Raw genomic sequence first — 10,000 nt, 5'->3', positions numbered from 1 at the left:
ACGCAAAAAAAGGTTTACTTGACTAACAGTTTTGCGAGATTTATTTATGTCAATGAAACTTCAACATGGAATCAACAGTTGAGGAAACACATAAAATTCCCTCAGCCTTCTGAATATTATCACCAACAAACAAATTCTTGAAAGCACGCAACTATTTAACATATGATTTCATCGGATCGATCTAGTAGGCAGCTCTACTGAAAGGTTAAGGCAGATTGTCTCTGGTGTATACTTATTTGTGCCCGTTGTTGTTTCAACAAATCCTTACAGTATTGTAAAGTTGCTGACAGTCGTACTCAAGTTATCACCAAATTGCATCCACAGCAGATTCAAACTCACCTGTATTGTTTCACCCATCGGAAGCCGAAAATCACCCGAATCTTTTCCCGCCAAAAGGACCTGATACACGAGAGGTTTGGTGCTCGGGTTCTGAAGGCGAACCTGTAAGCCGAGAAATGATATCGTTTGAACCTTTAAAAATGCCTCCAAAAAAAACCTTTCTCTGATACGACAGTTCGTTATTAGGGAGCTTAAGCACGCGCGTTTTTGAGACGCAGACGGCAACCGGAAATATGCTGTTTTCCATTTTAACTTGTCTTCACACAACCATATTTACATTGCTAAGTATCTTTTATCCATTAGAGATGATTAGTATAAAAATCTTTGAGACACCACTGTCCTGGCGCACGAAATGTTTTCCTCCGGTTGCCGTCCGCTTCTCAAAAACGCGGGTGCTTAAGCTCCCTATTTTCTGACACAAAAAACGTCAGTAGTTTCTAGGCAATGAAACATTCACAATAAGAAATACATCAGAACGAAATGCTCTGAATAGACCGTTTTCGCATGACGTCACAGCGGCCATGTTGGTTGTTCCAAAACAAAGGAATGGCGGCCATGATGGTGTACCAAACTTATCCTCCGGGAATTGATCTCTATTTTTATGCAAATACTTTCTTTTGTTTCAGTAATCTAATATGGCTAGTGGTCACGTGAGTGAAAACACTCTGTATGGATGGTTTTTGTGTTACGTCATCAACGCCAATTCGGTGGATAAACCCCGTCCACACGTATCCGGATATTTTCGAAAACGGGGATTTTTCCCTCCGTTTTTGCCGCCTGTCGACACGAATACGGCGTTTTCAGTCACCGAAATAAAGACTTTTCTTTAAAAGGATTTTGAAAAGGGAGGTTTACTGTATTCAAGTGGACCGCTAGAAACGGAGGTTTCCGAAAAACACGGAGAATACGAGTGGACGCGGCTTCTTTTATTCGTCCACCGGCGTTTGTACATTACGTAATCTTAATCTTTGTCTCTCCGAGCTCTTAGGATACCTATGACGCAGGAGTTGAAATTGCGACCAATAGAGTCGCATCTGCGACTGAATGTTTTCTCTTTGCGACTTGTTTTCACCTTCGCTCTTTCGAAACAAAAGGGTTAGCAGTTGCCACTTTTCTGAAACTTTTGCTAAAATTAATAAAGAAATGACAAAATTATTTTGTTTCTCGCCGTGAATTTTCTTTCAATCTGAAGATAGCGAAATTATCGCGTAATTTCGCTGCGATGTTACGTGCACATCTTCATTCCTTCGATATCATTCGCCATTTTCAGCGGTTTGTTTAAAGGCAAGTATTGTGGGCTCATATTTTGTTTTGCTACACTGCTGACAACACAATGCAGTGCGACAATTTTGCGACAATTTTTGGACTAAAATTTGCGAAGTTGGGACTAAATTTTCGTATCTTTTCGAAAAATTGCGACTGGATTTTTTCGTTAATTTCAAGCCCTGTGACGTTGGAATGCTTTGAAGGGCCAAGTGTCATTGAGGCCAGGAAGGAAGGTTGTGTGACTTACAGGGATTTTGGAAATCTAGACATGCATGACCAACTGCGAAAAAGGCTACACTGAAACAAGCCTAAACTCTATTTCCGATTTTCATCTTTTCTCGCCTTTTGGGAATTCGAGGGCCGTCGGTGAGTTGGGAAATAATTACTCTGTGGTAAGGAACAACTGATACTACATACATGTCTGGTGACAGTGTCGTGAAGAGGGCCTTCAAAGCTGACAGTTGCGCGTGGCAAGTAATGTGGAAGCCGCTGATACAGATGAATGCATAATAGTAGTATTGTGATCGGGTTTGGTTCCGTCAAGTCTGTTGGCTGCAAGAGAAATAAAAGAACGTAAAAACGATCTAAAAAACATGTAAATGAACGAACGACTTGGAAAAAAAACGCACAATGATTACAATAACGTGAAGTTATATTTTCAGATGTTCTTGTAGCCATCGTCGTCATTCTATAGCGAAAGCTCCTTAAAATCCCCCACCCCCACCCCCAAAATAACCCTAATAGGTGGTTTTCACGTTACGTCATCGCCTCCAAGTTGAGGGACAAAATTTGCTCCTAGGCAGTTTATTTTGATTCCGAAGCAGTTTATTTTGACGCTGGCATGACAAGTATATTTACAAATTATCATTTTGTTCCTTTCATGGAAGGAAAGGTTCCTTTCCTAGTGTTAGTCAACCAGCAATTTCTCACTACGTAATTGTTATGTGTATAGAAATTGGTTGCAAAAGACTTAAGAATCTCGGTTGAATTGTGCCACTGAAGCAACAAGCCAGGATAAAGGCCGACCGTGTGAGTTCCCGTGAACGTGCACGCATAGAGATGGTGTAATGGTAGGAGCTTCATGCTAGCTCACCGATAGAGCACTGTTATATTTAAGTCTATGTAAGTTTCTACGAACTATCCCTTAATCCCTTAAAGCTGCGCATGCTCGAGTTTGTTCGCTCTCGCGATCACGGAAAATTCTAGCCTACATTATGGATTCACGCGTGAGTCACGTATATTCGCAGTTAATGAATTCTATGTCAAACATAGCGCTCAGAATTTAATATTTACCTGTCAGGAAGAACTTTCCGGATCAATAAACTTTTGTAAATGCGAAAGTGCTTGCAGTACAAAGCGAAATTACTGTCGCTGCACGCTTCGCAGCCTGCACCGAATTTAGCTTGCAGCCAGGCGTAAAAAATCCTTTTCTTCAGATAAATACGCTTGTGCGTGTTATTCCACTTCTTCAGGTATTCTTTGCGATCCATTAAAGCCTTCCTTTAATCTCCCGGAGTTTCTCCTTAGTCCACCATAGCACTCCCCAGTGGACGCCATTTTGAATTTGTCGATTCAACTTGAAAAAGTTAACCGAACACTTTTCAAGTTTTCGCGACAGGGCTTAATTAATTAATTCCGCACCAACACAACCGTGAACGCCATTAAAGAGCATGAATTCTAAACTGCACGCATGCGCATTTCATGAGAGGGGCAATTTTTACGTCATAACCTCTCGACCAATCAGCCGTTTTTAAGCCCTGTCAGTTTTCGCAAGACGCTAGCGCATGCGAAACTCATGACAGTGTCCCTTTAATTCACAAATGTAAAGATTATTGACGCCACAAAGTTCTTAGACTTACCTGTAAGTCATAATCCACACCTATGTTCCTCAGAGCATCAACAACCTTAACGACGTTATGAAGACACTGCTCTGCTTTGAAAGGTCGGGTATACATTGAGTACAGATGAGTCGAAATCTGAAAACAAAGATGTAATGATTTCTAATCATAGTTGTGCTCTTTAGCATAGTTGCACTTGGTGGAAGAAATCGTCTTCCAAACAGCTTTATGGTGCAATTGTGTTCTTGCGATTCACAATTACATCTGTAATGTTCAATATACAATGATGCCGTCTCGTCAGTACAGAACGAGACGGACGACAGCACCGCAGACATTAGGGACCTTTAGATCGGAGTACGAAGTCGACTACGAGTACGAGTTTTCCGTACTGAGCATGCGCATACGGTTTGGAGGCCGACAATTTTCGAAGTGCGCGTGCTCAGAACGGAAATCTCGAACTCTTAGTCTTCCTCCGATCTAAAAATCCCTATTGCGTGGGTTGGTTTAACGTTAGAGCGGTTTTCCATTGAGTTTCGAAAGTAATCAGCGAATTGCTTTGGTTTTGCATTACTTTACTCAGTGATTGGTTCAAAGTTCTCGCGCCACTTTTTCAACCAATCATAAGTAAAACAAAAACCAATCATGGCTCGCGCGTGCACATTTTCCCGCGCTTTGTGCCGGCTACGTGTAATTACTTCGAGTTTTGATTGGTTTACTGGATTGTCTCCGTCGTTTTTGATTAGCCAAAGTAATTACTTTGGTTTTGGTTTATGACACTCGATTGAAACTCGCTCTATACGTAAGTTGTGAGACGAAGCCAAAGTGTTATCGTCCTTATCCAAAAAGACCAGAGAGTCTAACCACCAGCCAATGAAAGAATAAACTGAACTTTCTCTTAACTGAATGTTGGCTCGGCAGGGTCTTCCAACCCCTAGCCTTACACACTATAGTCCAGGTCCCTACCAACTAAGCCAACTGGTTGGCGAAAAGTGAACTGTAAGCTGGGAAAATAAGTTTTTTTATAATTAATAAACAGTTAGTAGTTGAGGTTTACGTGGAATAACCAAGGTCCAAGCATCTGATATCCGACCTAGACTGATTTCCCCGGTTGAGACCTTTTTTCTTGAACGTACGTTCTTTCTGTACGTTGCGTGATCCACGAAAATTACTGTAGGTTCTTTACCACTCAGACTGATTCAAGATAGTGAAGACACTGTATACACTGTGAAGTAAATAGTGAAGACACTGTATACGAATAGTAGTGAGCTTACCACAAATGGGACATGGGCTCCAACGAGAGAAGCTAACACAAGGCCATCCATGAAATCAACATCAAAATTTACAATCCAGCGACACGGTGGATTGGAACCTACAAAAGAGATCATTATGAAACATGATCATTATTTTAAGACCGAGTATCTTTGACATTAAAAGAGAAACTGCTGCGATGAATCATGATCCAAGATAGGATGCTTGAAAAAAGGACTGAAATAATTACTCACTACGACAAAATGCATTGTGCGTCTTCGTTTGAGATCTGTAATTTAATTGGAATATTTGTTATATCCTTCCGGTTCAAGCGCGGACCTATGCTTTGATGGCTTTTTAAAAGCCCTTTATTCCAATCGATCGTGAAGCACACAATCCATCCACTTGTTCTTATAGTCTCTCAGGAGGAAAATTTCATTTTTTCGACCCCATGGTAATGGAAATGCATTTATCTACCCCATATATCACATACAGTCCTGTGGCGGTTTACAATTCTTAGTCTTTAGGGTGAGATCGGACGTCACCTTGTAAAGGCGCCTCAGGCTACCGGTATCAGTCCACATTTGATCTCACCCCCCCCCCCCCCCCAACCCATGCATGTACGTGAAAGGAGGACAGACTACAACATCAGGGTCTCCAATCAAATCCAATCGATTTTAATTCTTAACTAATCCCCTGCTACTAAAAGAAGAGAACTGAAAAGCCCAGACTGTAGGACTTCTGACCTCCGATTGCACCAGGCCAGCTGCCGTTCCGCTGAAGATTGTAATGATGGTTGATCCAGGCGAGTAAGATGCGTTCACCCACGCCGTAAACATTGCTGGTCAACGGATCTGGATTCACTTCTGGCAGAGGAGCGCTCTTATTTGGTATCTGAATCTTCTTGTACTGATGTGGTGTAATACGGCTTAATATCAGGACCTAGCGTGAGATATTAAGACATCTATTTGTTAAAGGGAACCTCCACGTCTACAAAGAGAGTCATTTTAAGCTGGAGGATATAACATTTGCAATCAAATCTGTTCGATAATGTTTCACTCAAAAAGCGTTTATACCCGGGAAAATTTCTTTTAAAAAACAATCGCTTATTTTCACTTTCAAATTTTCCGGATGCTGCCATTTTGAATGGTCGTGAGGTGTTACGGTTATCCTCTTGTTCTGATTCAAAAAGCTTTTGTGTAATAACCACCCTGACCTTACGCAACACTGTCGCTATCGCTGGAAATAGGCAGGTGACGTTTAGATTGTCTGATGTAACTCTAAATCTATGCATGTCATTATGCAAGTATCTGACCAAATGCATAAGGAATTCACTAATGTCCAGGCCCCAGTTGTTCAAACGGTGGATAGCGTTAGAGCGGTTTTCAATTGAGTGTCGAAAGTAATTAGCGAATTGCTTTGGTTTTGCATTTACTTCACTCAGTGATTGGTTCAAAGTTCTCGCGCCGCTTTTTCAACCAATCAAAAGTGAAACCAAAACCAATTGTGGCTCGCGCGTGCACATTTTCCCGCGCTTTGTGTCGGCTACGTGTAATTACTTCGAGTTTTGATTGGTTTACTGGATTGTCTCCGTCCTTCTTGATTGGCCAAAGTAATTACTTTGGTTTTGGTTTTACGACACTCGTTTGAAAACCGCTCTATCCACTGGATAACTCAATTGGTTTTTATAGTGTTTATCCGCTGGATAGTGATTTATAGCGCTATCCACCTTTTGAACAACCGGGGCCAGGCGCCAGTTGATTTATCCACCGGATGGCGGTATGCATCGTTTGAACAACTGGGGCCAGAAATACAAGTTATTAGTTGCATTCTCAATTTTGTCATCGAACACGAAATGTCTCTTTAAGTCTAAGCCTTTGCTACCTATTTCCAACAATAAGGTAAGGGTAAAGTTTAGCGTCATTTTTAGCTTAGGGTCAATACAGCTGTGTATCCTTACTCGAGGAACAGCATTTAGGGGACTCTTTTTGTGACGTTACTTATGTGACAGAGACACGAGTGATTTTGAAGTTGGGGAGAAGAGCAAGAGGACACCTCGTGACGCTTATTAAAATCCACATGCATCTAATTGGATGAAGGAATGGACCTTTGTCACCAGGCGGCCATGCTGGTCAAAGACCAACAGAAAAAACTTAAATAACAATGACCACAACCAGGTTTTCTGAGCCCGCGAGACTGAGCAACCCCAGCAAGCCACTGTTTTAACGAAAGCCGCTGGTCAGCAACCTTCGTTCTGGTCATTGCTGTCTAAGATCTTCCAAGAGAACAGAGTTCGTACCCCGTGCCTCTAGTTGATGTGTTTGGAAGCGAGTTCAGGGGGCGCAAAACAAAAGTTTTCAGTCCCTCCGGACCCCAAATGGTCGCCACGTGAAAAACATTTCAGTTTCAGTTTTCGTCACATTTCAGTTTGTCCTAACAGAGGCGGTGACTGAGACGAGGCCAACGGTGTTACGTTACATTCCCAAGACAAACAATGCCCTCTGTAAGAGAATTCTTGTGCTGATTGGTCAAAATATGACCATACTTTACTCCAAAGAATAACTGGTCTCTTTGTGAAACCATCGGAAACTCTCATCATTTCTTACTCCTTTTGTTAATATAATTAGTGGTTTTCATTTACGTTAACAAACCAGAACAAGAGAAATGTTTGCATGAGTTCAATTCACAGAAGGTTAAATTGGAACACCGACATAGTCACCGTTCCTTTTTGCTTAGAAATACCAAACATGACCACCGTATTTGCACAGGAACACCAAATAAAGGCAACCTAACGTCAGGTTAAAACAAAGGATACCTTTACTAGCTGCGAAAGGATGTGAGTCCACGCATGTGCAGACACTGCCTCAAAAAGCGTTTCTTTCTTCATCTCGATGAAACTGTCCTCGCTTGAAACCTGTTCCTCCAACTCTGAACCTTGTATTTTGCTCTGGATGTTTTTCCAGAGCCGGAAATCCTCGGCGTCTAACAGATCTTCCGGTTTGACATGAGACATCATCGCGCCTTGACCCCTGTAGATGTTAAAACAACCAATTATTATGTCAAACAAAGTATTCGTTTCTGTATCTACATCTTATTCAGAACCATCACTTCAATAATCCTCTCAGTCATTTGAAACTTTCTGTCTCCGAGAATTTATGTCATACCTTAACCATGGCCCTGAAATTATTTCCTTTGTCGATCAGTTGTTTCCTAAAATTAAGTCCTTCTTCTTTTGCTGATTGTTTCAAACCAATTTTTTCTGTTCACTCATATACACGTAAATCACTGAATGCCCATCAGTTTGTAAACTCGATACAAGCTGGTCGATACAGTATTCATTCTTTCCGATACACTGGCACCCCCTCTGGAATTCATTACCAACTAATGTTAAGCAAGTCACTCCTCTTTCGAGAACTTGTCAAAACATTAAAAAATTGTGATTGAAGGTTATTAAAGAGCTATTAATAATACATTGACATTTATTCCCACTAGTTAAGAAATGAATTCCTTTATTTTTTCCTGTATTCCTCTATTTTCGCTTTGAGTCACTAACACGACTGGTTGCATGTACTGTTTGGGTGTCAGAAACTCCACAAAATTGGCATAGAATTTTAATTACTTCTTTTCATTATAACGTAAATGATCTAAAAATTATCTTAACACTTATTGTTTATATTATGTGTGATAAAGTTAACAATTGACTTGACTATTAAAGTCGGGTAGTTGGTGCAAAGGGAGCGACTAAGAAGCTTCAGCAACCAAGACCAGGAAACGTTACTTCAAAATAAACATTTGATCGTAGCTAGTTTGGAATCATACCATCTTTTTCGCCAGGTACAGTGATACCGAAGGAAATTTCGACTTGTTCAATGGGAAAACCGTTAATTACCATGCCTTCCATAAAAAATGCTTTCGCCTTTGTACTGTCAGCAATCTTGTTTGCAGCGACAGTTGTTAGACAACTCATAACAGAAACCGATAAGGAAGTTCGATATCAGCCAATCACCGTGTTATGCGACCTATTCATCCAGACCGCGACATTGATTGACAGCAGCCAAAAACGAATCCGTTGACTTGAATTTGAGCCTCAGACTGCTCAAGTTAATGAAAGGACCAATAATACACCTTATTCCAAAATGGCCGCCATTTTAGCATCCTTTTGTTTCCTTGCAAATCGGCCCTCTTGTCCTCGCTTTCAAACGTAATATTCAAAAGAATATTTAAACTCGAACGAGGCCAAAAGGGCCAATTTGCAATCAAACAAGAGAATACTAAAATGGCAGCCATTTTGGAATAAGGTGTATGGTAGTGATTTATCTGAAATCATCACTTTCATTCACGATCAAGAAACGAGCCGGACTTTTATAAAATTCCTTGCACATGACGATTTTAGTGGAATCTTCTCTTTCCTTTTCAGTGCATGGCAAACAATGAAGAATCTGACTTGTACCTTAAGAAAGTGAGGAGGGTGCAGTACATCCAATGAATCTGACGAACACGATCCACAGGACACGAAGGAAGAGTTGAAGCTAGAGGAATCCCTGGCACAGGTCGACCACATAAATGACCCACAAGATCAAAGAGCGATCTCGTCTCTCTCTTTGTGTTGCTATCCCAGTTGGATGTTCGAGGAGCTCCCGTACCACCCGTCTGGGTATCACCGTTGTCCTGGAGCGCTGATCGCAGGGACTTGGGTATGGTAATCGGGTAAGGCCCACCAGACCAACCCTGGGATGAAAAATATCTGGAACAAAAAAGAAAAAAAACAATACAATAATAGATTGGCTCGCCTAGTTGGTCGTGAACAGTACGAGAATTCCTAGGTCCACGGAAACGTTTCTCGAAAGTCCCCAAAACATTTCGGGCCCGAAATGCCATTTACTAAACCGCCACTCGTTTGTTTTGATGACACTGCCTTTAACATGTCTTCAAGATACCGGTAACGAAAAGCAAACTGATTATGAAGTTGATGACTCAAAGCCTCCCTGTTCTTAAGACGCAGAGGGAATTGTGACACACAAGTCTAAAAGGAGCACGGTTACTACACGATGACCACTTAGAGTATCATTCATGACCAGCAGACTGAGTTGTTTGAATGGGCATCTCTGCGGACAATGGGGCGCAAATCCAGTCATTCGGACAAAGAGCTACAAGATTTGGTTAGCTCACAGAGGCCTAAGAAGTTATCGGACTTTCAATAAACCGGCCCCTGGTTTCAAACCCCTTACGAACCAAAAACCATGGTGTTGAAATTACCGGTAAGGCTATACGAGAAGACAATTTCCCGCACCTTTGCACCGCCGAAATCA

General features: G+C 41.4%; 1 protein-coding gene across 1 annotated transcript in view; it reads right to left on the bottom strand.

The window, feature by feature from the left end:
• Positions 1 to 10,000, bottom strand: part of LOC137996906 (cilia- and flagella-associated protein 47-like) — a 68,908-nt gene that overhangs the window by 25,000 nt on the left and 33,908 nt on the right. The window contains exons 28-35 of the mRNA XM_068842544.1: positions 9,982 to 10,000; positions 9,142 to 9,435; positions 7,507 to 7,720; positions 5,438 to 5,633; positions 4,715 to 4,812; positions 3,465 to 3,581; positions 2,023 to 2,157; positions 340 to 441 (exon numbers count right to left, since the gene is read on the bottom strand). The exon at positions 9,982 to 10,000 is cut by the window's right edge and continues 422 nt beyond it. Of these exons, the coding sequence (XP_068698645.1) occupies positions 340 to 441; positions 2,023 to 2,157; positions 3,465 to 3,581; positions 4,715 to 4,812; positions 5,438 to 5,633; positions 7,507 to 7,720; positions 9,142 to 9,435; positions 9,982 to 10,000 (1,175 nt within the window). The remainder of the gene's footprint in view (positions 1 to 339; positions 442 to 2,022; positions 2,158 to 3,464; positions 3,582 to 4,714; positions 4,813 to 5,437; positions 5,634 to 7,506; positions 7,721 to 9,141; positions 9,436 to 9,981) is intronic.

This window comes from Montipora foliosa, chromosome 3, assembly GCF_036669935.1.
Source record: "Montipora foliosa isolate CH-2021 chromosome 3, ASM3666993v2, whole genome shotgun sequence".
Taxonomy (NCBI): Eukaryota; Metazoa; Cnidaria; class Anthozoa; order Scleractinia; family Acroporidae; genus Montipora; species Montipora foliosa.
This window is presented reverse-complemented; position numbering and strand designations above follow the sequence as displayed.